Genomic DNA, 23,759 nt, shown 5'->3' with positions numbered 1-23,759 from the left:
TTGTTTGCATTACTGTGTTGTCGTTCCTTTGCCCCAAGAGCACGGGTGTGAGAGACCCCACAACCTTAGCAGCCACAAGGTGGTCCTAATTAAAAATTCTGCAAAAAAGCGAACCTCCAAACTTGCATTTGCGGCAACAATGTTCACTGCACGACTTGTGCAAATCGTAGTCCAAAAATGTTAATACACTATTATTCGGCACACAAAACATCAGTTGTTTTATGCTGGCTCGATGGCACCTCTGGTAAACCTGCACATAAGGCTGAATAATCGAGTTTATTCAAAATATTGGTCGACGATGCAAAACAGGAAGCCAGCAAACATTTTTACGTTTTTATTGCTTTCAAAAATATTTTAGAGTTTCTTTCTCAGCAAGCAATATGAAAACTAGGCCAACATGCAATGACCAGTATTGCCCTTCCCATTTATTCTGCGGTATTCTGCTATTTTAACTTAAGGTTGCCAAGAATTAAAATTAGCAGAAGGTACCAAGTGAACGGTGTTTGCTGTACTTTGATGGGTGTTGTTCATGGTGGCTACAGAATATTTCTTGTTCATTGTGCACGAGTATGTTAAATTTATAAGTTTACCAAATCGTTGAGATGTCAATGAAAAAGTTGTGGATGACATTAAGAAATGACTGTAACAGCATTTAATGCAACCTACGATTTGTGAGTGCCTTTTTTTTTTAACGAAAAAGAAAGCCCATCAACCGAATAAAGAAATTAAAGAAAAAACAAGAAAAAAAAACACCGTGACCATGCCAACACTTCTGCGCACTAAAGATTGCATCAATCTTTATGCAAACCTCATCAAATAGGGGCACTGAGAACAAGCAACTACGCTTTTTGCTCAATGCACTAGTAGTTGTTGGCAGGCACCTTATGAAATGTGAGGTAGTGAGATTTTGTAACAGTTCACTTTCCAAGCCACTGCAAGACTGCATCCCAGATTTGCACGTTCATATACACAATGTACTAGACATTTAGACCCAAGACCACTTTTAATACTGGTAAGGGGGGCACGTTGTCACATGCATTTTATTTATTTCCAAGCTTCTTTTCATTTTGTTTTTGGCAGAAAAAAGAACCACACAATGCCTTGGTTGCAATATGTGCTATTATCGGTCATTTCTCTACAAATTCCATTGGAAGCTGATTGAATAAGTAAGGTAATAAATGTTAGCTCGTTAATGTTAGGTATTAGTTGCTTCTTCACAATGAAAAAAAAAATTCAGCTAGCATTAACAAAAGCCTATTAACAGAGTAAGCACTGTTTGCGGAGAGTACTCAGTTTTTTTGTTTTCTTGGCCACATTTAGTTTCCATATCAGGTATGCAACTTAATGGTGGTTTCTGAAAAACCTGTATGGGTTTCCTTTGTAGCTTCATGATACAGTCAGGTGCATGACAATTTTTCCCAGTCACGAATTTTTGCTCGCCTAGAAGGTTTCCACAGAACTGATTTGCCGTGACATAACAGAGTTTTGAAAAGTTAAATAAAGAACATCTTTTCTCAATCTGCCTAAATTTTACTCATATTGACCTTTACCAAGCTGCTCCAAGATGCATATTTACTGGTCTGAAATGGACCATTCATCCTCCAAACCTGCTCAAATGTGCCAAATTTGATGCTCCCCGAGCTGCTCCAAAACTCCCTTGGTTACTTCCACCCCTGTATAACTCACAACCTCTCGTGGGATATGCATGTTGAACGTGTAATTAATAACGCTAATTGTATGTGTGGAGATCTACACCTCAATTTTTCATCCGTTCTCTGCAATTTAAAGATTGTACACAACTCTAGCTAGATGAAAAATTAGAATATGCTTGCTCTATTTGGGATCCATCTAGCTCCGCATTAATCACCACCCTTTAATCCATTCAGAAAAGCACTGCTCGATACTTGCTTTCTAATTACTCCCACTACGCCAACATTCCTTCAATGAAACCTAACTTAGGTCTGCTGGCACTTAAGCCACGCCGCAAGTGCTTCTGCTAAAACCTCTTTTACAAAATTTATTACGCTAACCAGACACTTAAAAATTATCTTTTTCTTTTTCCAAATTACGTGTCCTCGCAAATCGATCAGAAACTAAAGGTTAAAATTCCATCTGGCTGCACTAACACTTGTCATGCCTCTTTGCCACAAACTAGCAGTGACTGGAACTACCTTCTCACCTCCGCTGCTGCAACATCCAGCTGCCTTCAAAGTTGCAATTATTCATTTATTGTTAGACCACTCTTCTTTACAATGCCCTCAGGCCCCGAGTAAGAAAATAAATAAATGAATAAATATATTCAAGTAATGAAAAATCCCAGTTAATGACTTCTTGCTACATGTCACCGCCCATTAGTAATAACCAGAAAGTAGTAGTTTCAAGAACTATTCTGAATAGCTCATTGTGAGCACTACAACCACCTTCATCGTCTCTATTCAACATGCAACAATGTTGAAGTCTGCAATTTAACTGCCATATTAACTGCCAATTAATTAACTGCCAATTTAACTGCCAGTAGGCTATCGCAGGAGACGAAAGATCTGATCAAGAAACGCCAATGTATGAAAGCCTCTAACCCTACAGCTAGAATAGAACTGGCAGAACTTTCTAAGTTAATCAACAAGCATAAGACAGCGGACATCAGAAACTATAATATGGATAGAATTGAACAGGCTCTCAGGAACGGAGGAAGCCTAAAAACAGTGAAGAAGAAACTAGGAATAGGCAAGAATCAGACGTGTGCGTTAAAAGACAAAGCCGGCAATATCGTTACCAATATGGATGAGATAGTTCAAGTGGCTGAGGAGTTCTATAGAGATTTATACAGTACCAGTGGTACCCACGACGATAATGGAAGAGAAAATAGTCTAGAGGAATTCGAAATCCCGAAGGTAACGCCGGAAGAAGTAAAGAAAGCCTTAGGAGATATGCAAAGGGGGAAGGCAGCTGGGGAGGATCAGGTAACAGCAGATTTGTTGAAGGATGGTGGTCAGATTGTTCTAGAGAAACTGGCCACCCTGTATACGCAATGCCTCATAACCTCGAGCGTACCGGAATCTTGTAAGAACGCTAACATAATCCTAATCCATAAGAAAGGGGACGCCAAAGACTTGAAAAATTATAGACCGATCAGCTTACTGTCCGTTGCCTACAAAGTATTTACTAAGGTAATCGCAAATAGAATCAGGAACACCTTAGACTTCTGTCAACCAAAGGACCATGCAGGATTCCGTAAAGGCTACTCAATAGTAAACCATATTCACACTATCAATCAGGTGATAGAGAAATGTGCGGAATATAACCAACCCTTATATATAGCTTTCATTGATTACGAGAAAGCATTTGATTCAGTCGAAACCTCAGCAGTCCTGGAGGCATTACGGAATCAGGGTGTAGATGAGCCATATGTAAAAATACTGGAAGATATCTATAGCGGCTCCACAGCCACCGTAGTCCTCCACAAAGAAAGTAACAAAATCCCTATAAAGAAAGGCGTCAGACAGGGAGATACGATATCTCCAATGCTATTCACAGCATGTTTACAGGAGGTATTCAGAGGCCTGGAGTGGGAAGAATTGGGGATAAAAGTTGATGGAGAATACCTTAGCAACTTGCGATTCGCTGATGATATTGCCTTGCTTAGTAACTCAGGAGACCAATTGCAATGCATGCTCACTGACCTGGAGAGGCAAAGCAGAAGGGTGGGTCTGAAAATTAATTTGCAGAAAACTAAAGTATTGTTTAACAGTCTCGGAAGAGAACAGCAGTTTACGATAGGTAGCGAAGCACTGGAAGTGGTAAGGGAATACATCTACTTAGGGCAGGTAGTTACCACGGATTCGGATCATGAGACTGAAATAACCAGAAGAATAAGAATGGGCTGGGGTGCGTTTGGCAGGCATTCTCAAATCATGAACAGCAGGTTGCCACTATCCCTCAAAAGGAAAGTGTATAACAGCTGTGTGTTACCAGTACTCACATATGGGGCAGAAACCTGGAGGCTTACGAAAAGGGTTCTGCTGAAATTGAGGACGACGCAACGAGCTATGGAAAGAAGAATGATGGGTGTAACGTTAAGGGATAAGAAAAGAGCAGATTGGGTGAGGCAACAAACGCGGGTAAACGACATCTTAGTTGAAATCAAGAAAAAGAAATGGGCATGGGCAGGACATGTAATGAGGAGGGAAGATAACCGATGGTCATTAAGGGTTACGGACTGGATTCCAAGGGAAGGGAAGCGTAGCAGGGGGCGGCAGAAAGTTAGGTGGGCGGATGAAATTAAGATGTTTGCAGGGACAACATGGCCACAATTAGTACATGACCGGGGTAGTTGGAGAAGTATGGGAGAGGCCTTTGCCCTGCAGTGGGCGTAACTAGGCTGATGATGATGATGATGATGATTTATACTAAACAAATGACTGCTTCTTTTCAATAACACATTTACTTTTGGTTGCGAACTACCATATTTTCCTGAGTACAAGAGGCACCTTTGTATAAGCCACACAGCACTCAAAACAGCAGTTTTTCCTAAAAAAAAAGCATATACAAGTGTCACCAGTGTATAAGACGCACCTGTTCATTCGGTAAACAATTTTTTAAAAAAATACAGTGACGTTTCTCTTCATGAACGCGGCTTACGTACAAGCAATGATGTGGACACTCCAGGCACATTTCTGCCATCGTGGTCGCTGCGATGTATACTGTTTGAAGTTGTCCCCACGTGCCGTGTATGCTGTATGTGCGTGCAACGGCAAGCTGAATCGCACACAAGGGTGGAAAGTGGGAAGGCGGCAGCACGGGATGTACTCTGGTAGCAACTACGCAGTTTGAGCAGCGGCGCGCCGTTTATGCACCGTATCTTGAAAGCTATCTGCAGATGCAACAACTTCGAAGTCTGTCGACTCGCGGCTTGCCACTGCTTGCGTTCACTCTAAAAACAGTTGCATTCTTTGGGGTGTATATTTGCCACGCAACAATAATCGTCATCTGTCTTGCCTGCATTTCCGTTCTTTAATGCTGCGAGATCAGTACTTCCAAGTCCCGAACGGCATGCACGATATAGCATGAAAGAGCTTTCTCGACAGGAAAGTAATGCGCGAAGTGTTTTCAAGAAAGAAATGCAAGCAAGGCAGATAACGATTATTGTTGTGTGGCAAACATACACTCCAAAGAGTGCAACTGTTTTTAGAGTGTCGCTGCTCCGTCCTCCTACTGCGCTCGGCAACTCGATCCCGAAAAGAAATTGGTACCTACATAGCACGTATGCAACCTGCAGCAACTGCTTGAGGTCAACGTTTTGGGAGTCCATAGGAACCAATCAGATTTTGATGGCAGTTTTTTCCAAAAAAGAAAGAAAGAGCCACAGATAAGTCGCACCAGTGTACAGGATGCACCAACGAAAATTTCAGAAAAAGAAAAATCATCATATGCCGGAAAATAGGGCACTTCTTTCTAAATGCCTCAATGTCCCTGAAAGTAAAAAGTGAAATGTTCTTCTGTAAATGCATAAAACCGGTAACTCGTTAATTGTGGTTGACCGTCATTATGCATCTGCTCTGTGTTCATTGCTGCATGTAGCTTGCTTTTATGAACATGCTGTGATATTACGGCCACTTGACAAGTGACTACTTGTTTTTCACCTTTTCAATGAACGGGCCCTTGAGTCAAAACTTACCTGAGGGTTGGTCCTCTCCTGGAGGCCTGCACGGTAGTAGCAGGAGAGCAGGTACTCGAGCACATGCCTGCGACCCTCGTCCACCCTGGAACACAGACATGATGCCTCAAACCTATGCGTCATGCCAACAGGACACTTACATGTGCATTGTGTATAGAATGCTGTGATTATCATATTTCATGCAAATGGGAAAGCTATGAATACTCTCCCCAAGTTCCTTCCTCATATATTGTGACGCCAACATGCATGTGTGATGTCACCAGAGATATCATTTGTATGTGGAATGTCAGTCCCGATACTCTTCCTCACCATATAACTTGGGCGTTGTGCATAAGTGTGCAGTGTGTTTTGCTCATGATGTGCTGGCAATTGCATGTAGCGGAAAAGTGCTGAGTCTACGCAACCGCTGTGTCAAAAAACTAGAATATGAGCTCAAGGTAGTCTAGGCACCCTCTACTAAAATCAGTGAAAGCACCACATTTTATTGCAAACATGGTGCCCCTAAAGCAGCATTCAGGAGCTTTGAATGTGCTGTGTCTCAGGCCACTCTCCCGATGCAGTAAAGCAAGCAACCGTTATGGAGAAATCTTACTAATGTTGCAAACTGCCCTCCTCATACACATGTTCCTGTCATCCTGGATTAACCTCCATCTCTGAAATGCAGCATTTTTCATTATGCATCCGATGTAGCATTGTTAAAATTATACCCTTAAAGTGCAGCACAGCATTTAGAAAATGTGGGGACCAGCAATGCGCTGTTTACAAGGCACTGGTCTTCTCCACTACTTCTTGAATTGTACATAATGCCTCTTTTGTTGCCAAGTGAAAATTGTTCTTGCTCTGCTGCAACACCTCAAAGAGCCTCAAATGAGTAAATAAATAAGGGTGTCCAAATAGTAACATTTTCTAATCGTATTCCAATAATTATAGCTTTAAATATCAAATTGAATACTGAATATTTTCTTTAGCAGGAGACCATGGTTGCCTGAAAAAAAAAACAATGTTGTTATTGACATTAGAGAGGAAGTTTTCAGGAAATATTCAATCTCGTGTGCCGATTACAAATATGCAGTTACCCTAAAAGCCCGCTACAATACGAGGTTTTTTCCTATTGTTAGCATCCCAAATTTTCGCTCCGTACTAAATGCGGATCCGAACAAAAATTTTAGTCAGAAATTTGGGCTAGAAGTTTTGGTTTCATTATTTCTGCGTGGCTATGGCTTGACTTCATTATTGCTGCGTGGCTACGGCTTGGCTTCCTTATTGCTGCGTGGCTACGGTTTGGTTTCGTTATTGCTGCATGACTACAGCATTGTTTCTTTATTGGGCCTCTTCGATTTTCGGAGTTCTGGCAGCCCGCTGGCAGCCAGATGGCAGCCAGGTAGTTCCGTTTCTGATAGGAAGTCATGTGGGCTGGGATCCCAAGACAACCCGAACCTGCCCGAAGTTTGCAAAATCGAACGCCGGGACAGCTGGCCAAATGTAAACATGCTGCCAGCATGACAGCGCCCGGCGAGGCCGGCGCGCACTCGGCATAGTCGGCCCATTTATGCGTTGCCAGCTTGAAAATATACAGTTGCATTCAGGGGTACGATCACTTTCGCGCAACTAGGTGCAGAACGCGCACTGGGCCAACCTTATCTTGCGCAGAGCAACAGATGGCCTCCGACGCAGCAGATGAGAAGACGCGAAATCGTGCATAAGTAATTGTATACTCGAAGCAATAGCCTGAGGATCCCTGCTCGCAGCAATCACGTCGCTGACATTGATGAGTTGGCGTTGTGTCAGCACAAGACATTGGGTAGGTCTCATACGCATGAAATTTCGTGCCGACCTGCTTAGGCTTCGATTTCAGAAAATTTGTTGTGTCTGATTGTGCTTGTCATTATGACCCTAAGGAGCTGGGAACACGGCTGGAGCATGAAAATGCATGCCACCTGTGACCAGTGAAACGTTTCAAACATTGGTCGCGATCATGAGAGCAATAAGCCAATGTACGTGTGTCTAATGTACCGAGTGCAATCAGTGCATTCTTAGGTCAACGGCCTGCAGTCACACACTTATCAGTTTCGAGCTGCCACCTAAGCATACGACGGAGAGACGGAGCGAACACAGGCTAGCTGCAAAGCCTTCGCTAACTGCAGAAAAAATAGATATATACATACGCCAGATACGTGAAAACAAACGCCACCAGAGAAAGGCGATCCCAAAATGTACCACAATGTGTGAATGAGCGTCTACAACTTGTGTGGAACACGATGCAGATAACATGCACGCATGAGAGCGCAGCGCTCTGATCACCGCCGCGAAGAAGCCTTTAGGGTACACACACACATACACACACGAAAGTTTCAAACGGTTCACCACTGCTCGTATCACACCGCTTCGCAATGCAGAATGGAGCGTAAGCACCTAAAAAAGATAACGCTAGAAGTAAGGAAACCCAAAGACGACCGTAGACAGTTGCCTAAGCGAGGTAAATTTAAGTCCTCAAGCGCCCGCGTTGCAATCCGTGAAGTCCCCTCAAAGATGGCGGCAAGCGCCCATCGCCTCTTTTAGTCGTCTGCTAGCCAGAGAACTTCCAGAGAGCAGCCAGACCAAAATCGTCCTGGCAGTTTCTGGCAGCCCGCCGGTAGCCAGAACCGTCCAGCGCGAGCAAAACGAACGCCCGGCGGAAGTGCGTAGCACGGTGGGCGAAGCAACCCGAGAAAAGCGAAGACGCTTTGGCTGGCTCTGGCAGCTCGCGGGTAGCCAGAAGTGGAAAATCGAAGAAGCCCATTGTTGAGTGCGCACCTTGGCAGCACGCGTGGAAACCATGCTTCGCGAGGTGCATCTTTTTTATTCCGCATTGAAGGACCAAGATGTCCGGACTACGAAAACAGTACTTGGCTGCTTTCAAGAGAAAGGTTATTTTAGCCGCACAGGACATCAACAACAGTGCGGCCGGGAGGCAGTTTGGCATCAATGAGACAAACATTCGCGGATGGCGGCGACAGAAGGAAGCCCTTTTCACCTGCAGCGGAACCCGAAGAAGCTTTCGCAGCCCGAACAGTAGGACATTCCCGGAAATCAAACTTGCCCTGACAGAGTTCGTACGCCAATAGCGGGCCACGCATCTAGCTGCGAGCGTGGAGCTTATGCAGGCAAAAGGTAAGGAGCTTGCAAGAGAAAAACGGCTAGTGAGCTCTGCTTTCAAAGCAAGCAAGCACTGGATTTATCGCTACATGTTCCGTGCTGGATTTTCCTTACGCCGCTGAACTTTGATTTCGTAAAAGCTGCCCAAATGGTTCGAAGAGCTGCTTATGGCTTTCCAGTGCCACGTTATTTTGCTGCGCAAGTACAAGAACTTCCAGCTAGGGCAAATCGGCAATGCTGACCAAATGCCAGTACATCTGGAGATGCCATTGCCTCTCACCATGCATGAAAAGGGCTCTAAACAAGTTTATGTCCGGTCCACTGGCAACCAGAAAATGCGAGTTACCATCATGCTGCCGTGCATGGCAGACGGACACAAGCTTCCGCCCTATATCGTCTTCAAGCGCAAGACAGTGCCTAAAGGTGAGGAGCTGCCAAAAGATGTGGTCGTGAGATGCCATGAGAAAGGCTGGATGAACGAGGATCTTGTGCTCAACTAGATAAGGTCTAGGCGGCCCGGCGCAGTGTTGTCTTTCCTATCCATCCTTATGCTGGACGCATTTAGTTGCCATTTGACCGACTTACTGAAGAGGCTGTTTCGCGAATCCGACACTGAACTCATCGTTATCCCGTGTGGGATTACATCTCAGCTGCAGCTTTTAGATGTTTGCATGAACAAGCCGTTCAAGGACGTGGTCAAGCGGTGTTACGCTGATTGGATGTGCTCAGGTGAGCCTGCAGTGACACCGACCGGACAGCTGAAGCGGGCTTTGCCAGCCATGCTATGCAAGTGGATTGTGGATGCATGGGCCAGCATACCAGAGAACCTTGTGCGTCACACATTCAAGAAGTGCAGCATCTCGAACGCTCTCGATGGCAGAGAGGATGAGTACTCCTGGGAAGATATGTCCGACAAGGAACTATCCGAGGAGAGCGGAGCTGAGGAAGACAACGATTGAAGTGTGGAGTGCAATTTAAATAAATGTTTTCCTCGAGTTTTTCAAACTCGTATTAATCGTGGATAAAACTTCTTTTTTTCCATTTCGAGTCCCAAAATTTTCACTTCGTACTATGTGCGCGTTCGTATTACCGTATTTACTCGCATAATGATCGCACTCGCATAATGATCCCACCCCTGAATTTTGTCATCAAAATTCTTTTTAATTTCCTGTGCAATGATCGCACCCCGAACTTGCCAAGTCTAGCTAATAGCGATCGCGCTTACCATCTGTCGAATGCTACGCGAACTACACTTGAAGACAAACCAAGCATTCTGCACACACCATTCTTAAGCAGATGCCCCAATTTCACCCCTTTCATCACTTTACACACTTCCATGACAAAAAAAAGGGGTTCTACCAAGCTTGCCTTTATTGTATGTAGGCAGGCTTTATAATGGTTGTGGTCAACAACAACAACAAAGGCACCTTTCGATTCTTCTCGTCTGCAATCGTGGGCACGCAACAAATCACGAGCAGCAATGATAGCAGCCATGTTTACACTGATACGTTAGAAGTGTACCCTATTCACATGCCGCCGCTTGTAACACAGCTAAGATATTTGCCCACCCTTAGCGAAAACGTGCTGTATTAGGATAGTAGCAAAGACAAATACCGCAGTTTCCGCAGCATGCCCACCATGTGTTTCTATCTCACTGGCAGCTAAGCACGCCAATCAGTTTCTGTCCCCTCAAAGTGGACATGGCTACGTTATTGCCGCAGACTTGTCAATATTAACGATGTTATTCATTACTGATACGGAAGAAACTGTTTCAATCCATGTAATGTACTCACGAGAAGAAAAAAAATTGCATTCAGCGTGTTCGGCTGGCTCTGCCGGCCGCTATTTTTGTTTTGGTGTCCCACACTACATACAGCGGCCACCGCTTATTTGTTGACCTGTTGTCATCCCATACAAACCGGAATGAAAAAAAAATTTTTTTTTCTTCTTGCGGGAAATTTAACCCGCGTAATGATCGCACCCCCGAATTTGCGTCAACTTTTTTAAACAAAAAAGTGTGATCATATGAGAGTAAATAAGGTATATGCGGGTTCTTACGATATACAATATATATTGGCATATGTACTTATTTATCTTTTTCTCAGGGAGTGAATTTTCCCCGCTAACAACTTAACTGCTCAGTGCACAATGCACCTGCAGGATTGGAACTTACTTGAATGTTATTGTTGATTCTATCTGTTGCGTATCTTCTCGGCGAACCTCGTGTAATCAGATTGCATGCGTGACACGAGTTGTGTAGTAGTTTCTGCAAATCTCGCAGGCACCAGTGATTATGCTGAGACCTTCAACAAGTCATGTATAAAAGCCAACATGCTTTACTGGCAGATAAGATTTCGACTATTGCCAACTGTGCTCGCCGCTATTGTTGTACTTTGAGTGTAGCTTGTGTTTGTGGGCACAAGTTCACCCAATAAAGGGTCTCGTGATTCACAGTTACACTACTGTCCTTCACTGTCACTACAATGTGACAATATTCAGCACCTGCCATTCTTGACAGAATGAAACTTAGCAGCGTTTACATGTATACAAGAACGGCCTATTAGCGACTACAACCAAATGCTCACCCCCTAGCGGCCAGGCTGAGAAACAGCACATCCAAGTTCAAGTTTGAAGCGAAAGAGGGCCTCCTATCCCAGCATGCACTGAATGCCTCGTAGTTCTCAAATCATCATGATGTCGCCGCACACAAGCCCGAAAATGCCAAAATACAGATGTCGAAAGACATGTGTACCATTATGCTTGTCATCGTGGTGGAAAGACAGCAATGTATGATTTCATCTTTTCACGAAAGAAGCAGATGACGCACATTGGAGAGCAACTTGAATAAGAAACTTCCCATTGGGCAAAAGATGACGACTGAAACTAGACCCGTTCATTCGAAACACTTCACTTGGGACTTCTTTCCAGCGAGCAGAATTTTGCTTTCAGCATCTTGCTGGTATTTCAAATGTACAGCAGCTCCTGGCATTAAAAACTACTGTTTACGGCATCGAATCTTCCGTGCAACCTTTGTCCGATAAAAAAATTATGATTTAGTCTAGAAACTTTATCATAAAACAGTTGGCGTTGCTCCAAAAATGACTGGCCATCACTGAGAGGTTGGACGTCAGCAAAGAAAAACAAACTTTGCAAGGATCTGGGACAGTACTGACACCGTAAAAATCATGAAATTCATGGCATAGCCTGCACCAAAGAAAGTAGATATACTGTGCAAAGTCAATAACCTTGCTAAAGAACTTGCACTGGCCCCTATCACACTACATAAGGTTGATGGCACCCTGCTAAAGATGGCACGACTCCGCCCATACTACTGTGCTTTGTCGCTCGTACTACGAGAGACAATTGGCTGAAAAAGAAAGCTATGCTAAAAGTAATTTCAGACAAAACAACATTCTAACCCTGTGAGCTCACACAAACTACAGAATGCAAACTTCATACCCTCAAATTAGCCCTTTATTAAAAAGCTTTTTCTTGCTACTGGAGGAACTGAGTGCAGATATGTCGGCTTGTACCAATAAAGGCGCTGAAGGACAATTTTGCTGGGCAGCCTCTGACTTGCGCTTTTAATTATTTTGTGGGTAGGACAACACACTTTTCTAAAGTGTGTTTGTATGCGATTTCAATATAACGAAATTTCTTTGCCGCCGGTAAAGAAACCTGAGATTATAAAGGGAAACTTCTGCAGACACAGATAGTCAAATGATCGAATCACAAGCGGTTGCTTGCAAACGCAACTCTCAAATAGCGTACCGCGGAATACGAGTGACCACCGAAGTGGAGCCACATCATTTTCCTTATAAAGTACAACTGCAATAAGATCCTATCGCCGCCCATGCACTGTGTGCCTTAGGTGTGAGTGTGCGAGGGTACGACAAGAAAGATGGTGGCTTCAAGAGTGCTGCTTCCCTACACGAGCACAGAAAAAAAGGGAGGGAAGTGAGCTCGCAGTAACACAATTAAGCATGTGCGAGGGGGCGGGGAGAGTGGTGGGTAAGTTGGTGCGCATGGCTGTGCATGGCTGTAAGCGCACACGTAGTCCAGGGTGTCTACCAAGTTCACATTTCTAAATTCCCAGAGTTTTCCAGGTTTTCTCTGAGGGCCTTTGCAAGACTGCCTAAGTCATGCAAAACTTTTTTGTCAAGATGGGCTAACGCCACGTTGCTCGATGCTGTCACTCTCTAGTAAGCATGTGAAAAAATTTAAAAAAAAACTTAATCCTGTTTGAATAGCAAGGAGTAGTGTTCATTTTAATTAAAAGGAGAACCGATAGGAGGGGTTATTAAAATGCACAGCGAATAAAATGTCTTCGAAAAAATTGTAAAACCCATTGCAAATCAAGTAAAACATTCTCAAGTATGAATAAAGAAGTAATACTTACAGAAGCAAATATTTTCGAATATGAGCTACTTCTATCAACTGATAGCAAGCTCATTGGTATGAGGCCCGAACTTTGTCACAAGTGAGATTTTCTCTAAACAGCTGGTAAGTCAACCTCAACTGTCCTGAGACTCCTGACATACTCCCAGCCTGTGCACTGCTTTAAAGAGTTTATTTTGGTTTGGATGAGTAACACCTGTATTTCAGCGCCAGCCAACACTTTTCCCGATCATTCCTCAATGCGACGGTCCTTTCTGTTCTCGTCCCCTTGTTCTGCTGCACGTTCGCCCCACAGACCATTTGAAGCATCTTCTTGGTCAGTTGTACAATCAACGTCAGATTTTTCGGGCTTCCTAAGGACTGCAGAAACATCCGAAAAATCGTACAGTCCGAAAAAAAAATTAATGCATGTCTAACTGCCTTTAAAGGCTCAAATCGCCACAGGAACGTTCGAAAATGCTCTGGAGGCCTGCCAGTACACTTATTAGGCATATCGCTGCTCGTACTGTGACAGGAGATGGCGGGTGGACGCATGTATAATTAAGGAACTGAGTCCCGAGATCATTGCCCCTTCCCACACTAATTAAGCTTCACCGCAATACTCTTGCGTATGCTTCACCACGTAACACTTCTGTACAGAGGTGAAGGTGACTTTCGGAAACCGGCATTATGCAACGCGCCGTACTTTCCAAGTTTCGAAGCCAATCGCGAGGACCACAAAGGCGGAGTCGCTGCCATCGCTGACAGCAGCTAAGTATTTCAATGAAAAACACGGCACTGAATGGCAAGAACATTAATAGCGAACCTCAAAGTAGGTAGGCCTAGCGTTGCCGCAGCTAAACAGTGAACTCCGCAGTGGTGGCTACTACGGCTGCCAGCGGATCGTGCGAGCGCCGGTTCGAGGCGGCGAGGTAATCAAAATTGCGGCGGATGGTTTTGATTATTGCCGTTTCGGGTCTGCGGCCACGGCAGAAAGTCCGGAAAAACGGACGGCGAAAGGTCTTGCGTCTGAAATTCCAGACGTTCTTATAGATTGACCCTAGAGGATACGTGGTGGTGCCGCGAAGCCGTCCGGATTATCGGGCGTCCGGAAAGTCGGTCGTTGACTGTACCACGGCCGCTGGATATGAAAAAAAAATTTAAAAATCTGCGGCCTGCCGCATGCATCGAAAACGCTGTGATCCGCCCCGGCGCCAGCAGTCGGTGACTTGTTCTCTGGGATCGGCACAGAAAATGCGTGAGGACCGCGCTTGAAACGCCGTCGCCCGTAGAAACCGACGTGTCCCGTCCTCAAGAGCTACCAAGAGCTACAAAAGGGTATATGCTGCCTTTGGTAGCATATACAGTAACTCCAAGAGCTAGCGCCGTTCGGCCCAACCAAGCGGCAAAGAATGCAACTACGGCTCAGACATTCGCTCCCACTGCAGCCCGCCTGGCGTCGCAGGCCGCACCTCTTTTTTTTTTTTCTTTTTTTTTTAATCCAGTGGCCGCGACTGTACACTGGCAACTCCTTCAGCTGACACTGCGTCAAAGACGATTCGTTACGATTTCTCCCCGCTACTCGAGCCAGTATTACGGCGCCTTTCGTTCCCTTTCAATAAAATTACTGCTCATTTTCCCTGATAGAAGAACAAATTCGCCGAGTTTTCCCTGAGTATTTCCAGACTATTCAAAATCCCTGAGAATTTACGGTTTTCCCGGTTGGTAGACACCCTGGCCGTCGCGCACCCTGCTTTAGAGATAATCTGCGGCATTTGCAAAGAGTGGGCGTGCCGAGGCGCGTTTCTATTTCTAGCCCAGTGCTCGACAGTTGCGCCGCCAGCAACTGCCACCAGCCACCAGCAACAAACTGGTGCCGCCAGCAACTGGCGGCACCAGTTCGTGCCGCCACTGGGCTGTCCTTAGTACTGGCCTAATCAAGTTTCATAACATTAGAAAGGTTTAGCTTGTCCGGTGCTTGTCTAAACAAAGGCGGGGCGGGGCGTTGGGGCAGAGGCGTAAACGTGAATGCTCTGCATGGTGCAGCCACCTAGTGGCGCAGAGCTCAAAGAGACAAAAAACAGCTGATATTACATTAAGCAAGCATATTCTACTTCGCTGCTGGTGTAAATTTTCGGCACTGGCGTAATCCGTGTCGCTGCAAAAAATTTACACACGCAGCAAAGTAAAATACACTTGGTTACTGAAATATTAGCTGTTTTTGTCTGAGCTTTGCACCACCAGGTGACGGCACCATGCTCCAATCGCTCCTGTTTACATCTCCTGCATGCGGCTACCCGAATACCGGACAAGATAAACCTTTCTATTAGTAATGACACTGGGCTGCGTGGAGATGAGCAAGTGGCATAATGCTTACGCATACTTACGCATAACGTAAGCATACTTAGTCTACTAACTCCCAGAGGAGTTTCTGCATGATATTTATTTTTTTTGTTCCTGGACGTCGCGCGATACTCTGTTTAATCTGCGTCGTGTGTGGCGGCAGCGCCTTGCTATTTTGGCTGGAAGAGCGATAGCGATGTCAAAAAGGAAAGGCCGCTTAGAAGCGATGATGTCGCTCATGGTGCAAGAAACCCTCCATGCCCCACGATTATCCCAGCTTTTGTAGATCGAAGTGCCTCGCACACCACGACCAACTTCTTATTACATCCCATTTATCCCCTTATCCAGTCTGAAAAATTTCGTCAAGTGTTACTTCAGCTTCCGCACACAACGCTTATTTTGGAATAGTCTAGGTGGCATGTTTTGAAAACCTATTTTTGGTTAGTGACAGCTGGGCGAGCAGATTGTGCGCCCAGGCGTAACATCTCTCTAGTCCCACCAAGTACCTACAAAGATCTAGGGCGCTTGCCGTGGCGCAATCAGCATATAGTGGCGCAGCGGTCGAGGACTGGGCTTTGGCGTAAATAGAAACATGCTTCCGGCGTCCCGTTGGAGGGACAGGTAGATGAAGCATTCGCTCCCTGCTGTCAGCGTTTTTCCCGATAGCATCGCCGCAGTGCGGGCGACGCAATCAGTCGCGGGGGTGGCGTGCACGTGAAAGCGTGGCTGGCGTCACTTAAATTGTAGCGCAAAGAAGATATCGTCAATGTACGTGGCATGAAACCTTATCATTCTTCGCCGACTCCCATATTTATCAAAATTGTCTTCTCATTCAAATTTGCTTTTTTTGATTGCCCGATAATTTCAAAAATTCTGCCGCACCTTCCTATGTAAGAAAATTTGATCAGCAAATATACTTATTTGCATAAAAGGTCGAATTTCGGCACAACTAAATTTTGCTATAACGAAGTAAATTGCTGATTTTACCAACTTCATTATATTGAGGTTTAACTGTATTTTATACACACTATTGCATATTGTATTTAGTACACACTTTTGTACTTTGCATTTAGTACACACTTTTCAATCGTCAATGGGCACAGTGAGAAACATATGTGGGTGATGCCACCCAGTAAGGCAAACTGACGCCTTTAGCCAGAACTTCAGAGATCACTGTATGCATGTATACTGCACCCAACTCAAAATGTTTCAAATAAAAAAAAAATTCCCTTATTGACAGCATTCTCCATGCCAACTGAGCTTTAAGTTTGCATTGCTACGTTGCCCTTGAACGATGTCAAGACGGGGCAAAAAGATTGCCTACAAGAGTTTATACCTGCCACTATTACTGTCACATGTATAGCCGAAAGAAGTGGAGCCGAGACCCGAGCTCACAGTGAACACAAAACAAGTGCCTTATTGCTTCGTCCAAAACTCCCCCAGCCCTGCCCTCATACTACCCCTCCTGTTCACAGCAGTAGATGGCGCTAGCAGCACGACACTATCAATTTGCCTTTTTGACAGCGCGACGGTGCATGCGCCCTGCCCTAGTGGACTAGTCACAAAACGCTTTGGAAAGGACATGTGCGCGGCCGCGCGGCATGATATCGGGGGTAAGTACCCCAGGGAAAAAAAAGCACACGGACACTTACTGCAGCAAACACTTGTGCCGTGTACCATGTTGAAACTCTACTGGTAGCTCGACGTCGGTGCAGTGTCGAAGACGTGCGTAGTGTAAGACTGCAACTCCACTTTAAAACAGAAAAAGGCCAAGACTTCGTCCGGACTGCATTGTGAACTACGTAGTTGCCACCTTGCATTGACGGCTGTCAAATTTATCAATAAACCGCTGCATTACACTTGGGCAACACTTCAAAAACATGTTGCTGGCGCAGACTTCTTGCAGCGTCGGCTCACTGTTGCTGGTGGTGGCAGCGCGTGCCTGACTTCATGTACTCATTTAAGGCGTGGTAACACTGGGTCGATACGAGATCGACAAGACGCCGACACCGTACATTCAGCTATGTGTCATTGAGAATATCTGATCATAATAGGGCAACAACAATGCAACCGATGGGTATGAGTAGTCATACAGCGCGACGAGTTTTCTTGTCGACCGCACTGACAAAATCAGTGTGCCGACCTTGATAGCTTGACGGGATCCTACGCGATCAGCCGCTGAAGCGACAATGTGATAGCTGCAGCTAATTCACTTTTAAATATAATTATTCACAGTCAAAATGTGTCAACACGCATTCAAAGTTGAAATGCACAAGCTTTAGTCCTCTCAAGCCGTGCATGTGAAGTTTGAATCAATGTTAACCCGGTTTAGCGAAGGTTGCGTTACGCCTGACCCCGTCGTGTTTGTGCACCCGCTACTGATGGACCTGAACTTAAAAAGATAACCAATCAGGACGAAAGAAACCGCTCTTATAGTTCAGTTGTGGCCCTATAGCGATTTGATAACTACTCTTCACTTCGCACAATAAGCAGCAAGCAGCGACTCAGCGCTGTGCCAACATTGGTGACATTGGTACTTTGGTGACCGTTCCCAAATGCTGCCGGTCGCATTCCCGTAAATGGTGGGTCTGTGTGTGTTGTTATGCTGACACATTTCTTAGTTCCAGAGAAGCACTGTTTACCTCTGTGTCAAAGGGGAAAGAAGAGAATAATCGTTCAGCACAGCAACATAAACTGGCTCATTATCAACGGTGTCAGCACTGGCATCTGCGTTTTCACGGGAGATCTACATGGCCTATAAATGGGGGCTTATGCCGAGCACAGTTTTCTCTAATAATACTTTATGGCACGCGCAAACTGTAAGTTAGATAAAAGCGAGAATTAGTAACAGCCCGTAATATTTGTGTCTGGATCACAGTTGCAGTTTCACAGTTGCAGTTTAAGTCACTCAGCCGCTCATATTGAATCGTCTCAGGGAGGAACAATGCTGCTCATATATGCAGATATATATATTTTGCTACATTTTGAGATTATTTTACAACAGCGATGCGCCGTTTCTACAATATTCGAAGCGTTAATAGCAATCTGAAGCTGATGTAAACAAGTGCACCGCTTTGGCAAGTCCTACGTGGAAAGCTGCGCTCGAAGGCTTCTTGAAAATGCGAAGTGTTTAGTGAATGTGTAAAATGAATACAAAAAGTGAGGTGCAATCGCAGACATCAGCGACAGCGAACTCTAAGGCAGCCGCATTGGCAGACGGGACTCGGCGTGCCTTTCTCGGCCGAGCTGTTACCACAACAGCGCTCTCGGGCCTGTTCACCCACTGTAGTCGATATGCTGCCCTGGAGAAACCATTAAGTTATTCGCGATCCACGAAACGCTCAACATGGGCGCAGGTACACAAATGAACGAGCGAAATCCCCGGCGCCCTTCCAAAACGTCTCCAGCGGCGTGCGTCAGAGGGTAGCACAGGAACTTGAAAGAGACGGATTGTCACACTCCTCCCCCTTTAGTTCTTGTCATGGAGAATACCAGGTCACAGGGCGTCTTGTCCGGGCACTTTTTTGCAGTGCGGCAAGGCTTTGTCCCAATGGTACAACTGCTGCTGGCAGCCCAGTTCTGTTGTGGGGCTGACTTTGTGGCTGTTCTGGCTCAGCAGCATCTCCTGCAGGCTCCACGGGCTCTGTTGCTTGTTGCTCAGCAGGCTGATCTAGAGGCACAGTGTTTGCAGTTGGTGGTGGCTGTATGAGGTTGGCTCGAACGGTGCCCCCATGTCTGTGCCACACAGTTCCATCTTATCATAAGAAGCCAACAAACACTGACACCAAAGACAACATAGGGGAAATTGCTTGTGCTTAAATGAATGAAATTAAGAAACGATAACTTAATGGAAATTAAAGTGGATGAAAAAACAACTTGCCGCAGGTGGGAACCGAACCCACAACCTTCGCATTTCGCGTGCGATGCTCTACCAATTGAGCTACCGCGGCGCGGTTTCCCCATCCACTTTCTTAGGTATTTATGTGTCCTAGTAGAACCCTGGGAGTGTTAAGCCAGCACCACCACTGACACACCTTGGCGGCGGACGTGGAACGTCCTTCTTGCCGCAGGCGTCACGAGAACGTGATCTTTTCGGGTGAAGGCAACTGGTCAATAAACCCACATATGCTACCTGAAGGCATCAATGCTGCCGGATTCGAGACCCTCATTATGTAATAAACGAGAAGAAAGGGGGTTAACCAAGGGGCCCGATTTTTATTAGTCATATCATAAGAAGCCAACAAACACTGACCCCAAGGACAACATAGGGGAAATTACTTGTGCTTAAATGAATGAAATTAAGAAACGATAACTTAATGGAAATTAAAGTGCATGAAAAAACAACTTGCCGCAGGTGGGAACCGAACCCACAACCTTCGCATTTCGCGTGCGATACTCTACCAATGGAGCTACCGCGGCGCGGTTTCCCCATCCACTTTATACTATGACACATAAATACTACTAGGTTCTACTAGGACACATAAATACCCAAGAAAGCGGATCTTTGTGGTATCGTATGCCTTCTCTAGGTCAAAGAAGACTACTAGACAATATTGCTTGTATAAAGATGCTTTGCATATGGTGTGTTCAAGACGGACAAGATGATCGGTTGTTGAGCAGTCTTTCTTGTAATCACACTGAAAGAAATTTAGTAAGTTATCTGTTTCGATCCCATGTGTTAGTCTAATGTTTATTATGCTCTCATGTGATTTTGCCAGGCAACTTGTCAGTGCTATAGGCCTGTAGCTGCTTGGTGAGGTTAGTGATTTTCCCATTTTTAGGAAAGGAACTACGATAGCTTTTTTTCCACTGGACAGGCTTTCTTTCTGTTTCACAAATCATGTTAAAGAAGTGCAGCAGAGCCTGTACAGCGGGATGAGACAGGTGGGTGAGCATTGTGTAGTGGATTCAGTCAGGAACAACTGTGTGTGTGTGTGTGTGTGTGTGTGTGTGCGTGCGTGCGTGCGTGCGTGCGTGTGTGTGTGTGTGTGTGTGTGTGTGTTTTTTCCTGCAAAAAGCACTCTGTTTATTTCTTTAGGTGTTAAGTGTGCTTTGTATGGTTTATCTGCACCTCCTGTTATCGGTAGTTTCTGTTTTTCAGTCATTTGTTTGTGTTTTAAAAAGGATTGTGTCCAATTGGCCCAGCTGGATACGGTGTAGAAATGCTGTGCCAATATGTCAGCTTGTTCTTGCAGGGTGGTTTGGGTCCCTGGACTTGACAATGTGGGAATTGTGTGAGCAGAGTAGTAATCACCACTAGACTTTCTGACCTTACCCAACATTTTCTTCAATGTGGTTGAGCTATTGATAGGCAACATATACGTGCAACATGATCTTTCTGGTTCTCTGGGAATGTACCTTGCCTTGGTTTTCGCTTGTTTGAAGCAGAGAAGGTTGTTCTGTGTTGGGTATCTTCAGAAGGTACACTACGCTTTGTATTGCTGTCTCTTAGGCTGCTATGCACAGACTGCTCCACAAGTGTTTAGTTTTTACCTACCAGTCCCGTATACTGGGGAACGGCCTGTTCTGCCGCTGCAAGAATGCAAGGAACAAATCTATCATTCATCTCGTCAATGCTTAGCTCATCAGATAGTTCTTTTTCAAGGGCCGCTTTCTCTGCGAAGAGACCAGCTTGCCAGGTGCAGTTTCCAACACACAGGCCTAGAGGGTATTACTGGAAGTGAGGATGTTAGTGTCACAACAGCAGGCAAATGGTCACTGCCATAGGGGTTGTCTATCACTTCCCATTTAATATGTGTAAACAAAGAGCTGGAACACAGTGCCAGATCCAGACAGCTCACGGCTCCTGTACCTGTAGATTAGTATGCAGGAGTCGTGGTATTTAAAAGATATGTAATTACTTAAAATGAACTCTTCCAGTACTGGTCATTGGCAGTCTACTTACTCCTCCGCAGTGTGTTGTGAGTGTTAAAATCACTAACTATCAAAAAGGGCTCAGGTTTTTTGGATTTTTTTATTGTGAACTGTGTGTGTCGAAGGATGCAGTTCGAGCAGATGGTAATAGTTTTGTGTGATAAAACGGTGACAGCAGCAACTTCTAAAAAACTATTTATGGTGACCTCTCTAGCAGCGTGCCGCTTTGAACTACGATGGCAACACCGCCCGACAGCCAGTTAGCCTGGACACAATCGCGACATATAATTGTATAGCCTATTAGGAAGTTGGTGTTTTTCGGATCTAGATTGGTCTCCTGCAGGCACACGGCCACAGGGGTAAAGGTAGTTAAAATATCCCTTATGTCGCCTAGGTTGCTTCTGCAGTTCCAGTGCATGATATATGCCATGATGTCAATATGTTGTAGAAAAAGTAAACTATCTTTAGGTGACTAGTTCAATGGTCGATAGGCTACGACTGTTGTGTGCTTCAGGTATCCTCCTTGGGGTCCGAAACAGAGTTCCGATCCTCTTTTCCTCCTCTGCATGGAGGTGCAAATGGTTGTCTGTGTGGCCTGCTCACTGCAGCAGGCTCTTCCATGCCTTCAGTGTCCAATGGATAGACTTCCATACATACAGCACCAGCGGGGTGCTGTTTGCCATTGATGCTCCGTGAGGCTGCTGGCCTCCTAAATAGGAGGCTGGCTCCTCAGCACCGTCACTGAGACCTGCTTTGCCTCTGTAACGCACTGGCTGCTACCAGCACTGGTCGAGGCTTGCGGGCCTCCCTGCGAGGAGGCACACTGTGCCTCTCCCGTGTCTTTCTTCAGGCGGACTGCGGCTACTAGGTCCTAGAGCTGAACCTGCGTGCCCACAGAGACCATTGGCAGTGCCTGCCCTCTCTACATTGCCTGAACATAGGTGCCCTTCTGGCTGAATTTCATGCGTTTCCTTGTTTCATGATAGAGAATGCTTTCTTTTTGTTTTCAATGCGATGATGTCTTTCTCCTCCTACTCGGGACAAGTTCTGGAATAGTATATACTGCGTGGGTGCCTTTGCAGTTGATACATTGAAAGGGGTTTCACTGTGATCACTAAAGCTGCACTGTATGCACAGTCGGGTTCCCGCAGCATGACTGAAACCCATGTCTGTGCCTCTGGCACCAGAAGCACCTACGAGGATTGGGTATGTAAGGCCCAACACGAAGGTATAGGTAAGCAGCTTGGACTGCTGTTGGAAACGCTGTACTCGCAAAGTCGGCAGCACATTCGCTGTCCTGATTTCCTTGTTGTCCCTTCCGGTTATTATTGTGCGTGCATCCCTTGATCAGCTAAGGCCTCCTTTATTTCAGTGTCAGTGCTCTTTATCAGTTCCGAGTCCGATATGTCTCCTCTTGAGTTATTCAGTGAACCATGTGCAGTTACTGAAACTTAGTGTTCTCCAATCATTTCTAGTTTTATGATTTTGTTGCTTGGGTCTTTGTCCTTTACTTCAATTAGTACATCTCCAGAATTCATCTTTTTTGCCAATGCAGTCTTGAATTGCTCTGCCTATTGGGAAAGGTGATGTCTTAGATTTTCGTAGGTGTCATGGATGTGACGACAAAAAACTCTGAAATCATTCCGTGTCGCAAGAAACTCTTTCAATTATTCAGTGCAGCCCCTTTTTCAGGGTCGATCGTTCCTGTGAGTGGGGGAGGGGATTTTGAGTTCGTGAAAGCAAACAAGGTAATGTATTACAGAGGTTAGCCAGACACAACCGCTATAACCTGACAGTCCTGACCAAGTGAGGTCACTTCCACAGGGTTAACCCTTGTCAACAGGAAAGTGGGAAGAAGAGAAGAGGAAAGTAAAGATTGAAAGCAAGAAAGAAAGAGTAAGATAGGAGAGGGGGACAGGAAAAGGTGACTGCCGATTTCCTCCAGGTGGGTCAATCTGGCGGTGCCGTCTATGTGAACCAGAGGCCAAAGAGCTGCGTTGCCTCTGCCTTAAAGGTCCGGACACCCGGCATCAGCTCAACCCTCAGGATGGCCCCTTTCCCCAGAAACGGCTAAGTCACGCACAGCTACACACATGAGGGTGCAACCACCGCGTGCTCGGGAACGTGCTGTTGCAACACACCAAACGCCTTCTTACGCAGACACCCCTGCAGGGGATATTGAAAAATAAGTGTTGGAGGAAGCTTTCTCTGATACTCTTGGCATCATTGTATCTTTGGTAGCGCAAATTCACCGAATTGGTCAAATGAAAAAAAAAAACAAGGCATATAAGGTGACATGACTATATCTATATACAGTCGAAAGCTGCGATAACGACATCTCACAACTACGAAATCT

The 23,759-nt window shown here is 45.4% G+C and overlaps 1 protein-coding gene and 1 non-coding gene across 6 annotated transcripts in view; both read right to left on the bottom strand.

Annotated features, from left to right (window-relative positions):
- Positions 1-23,759, bottom strand: part of Ube4B (Ubiquitination factor E4B) — a 547,587-nt gene that overhangs the window by 430,295 nt on the left and 93,533 nt on the right. For all 5 annotated transcript variants that reach the window (XM_075686926.1, XM_075686927.1, XM_075686925.1 and 2 more), the window contains one exon: positions 5,675-5,759. In XM_075686926.1, the coding sequence (XP_075543041.1) occupies positions 5,675-5,759 (85 nt within the window). The remainder of the gene's footprint in view (positions 1-5,674; positions 5,760-23,759) is intronic.
- Positions 19,407-19,479, bottom strand: TRNAS-CGA (transfer RNA serine (anticodon CGA)). The gene has a single exon. It is a non-coding gene; the product is annotated as a tRNA-Ser (tRNA).

This window comes from Dermacentor variabilis, chromosome 3 (genome assembly GCF_050947875.1).
Source record: "Dermacentor variabilis isolate Ectoservices chromosome 3, ASM5094787v1, whole genome shotgun sequence".
NCBI lineage: Eukaryota > Metazoa > Arthropoda > Arachnida > Ixodida > Ixodidae > Dermacentor > Dermacentor variabilis.
The sequence above is the reverse complement of the archived record's forward strand: the minus strand, read 5'-3'. Positions and strand labels throughout refer to the sequence as shown.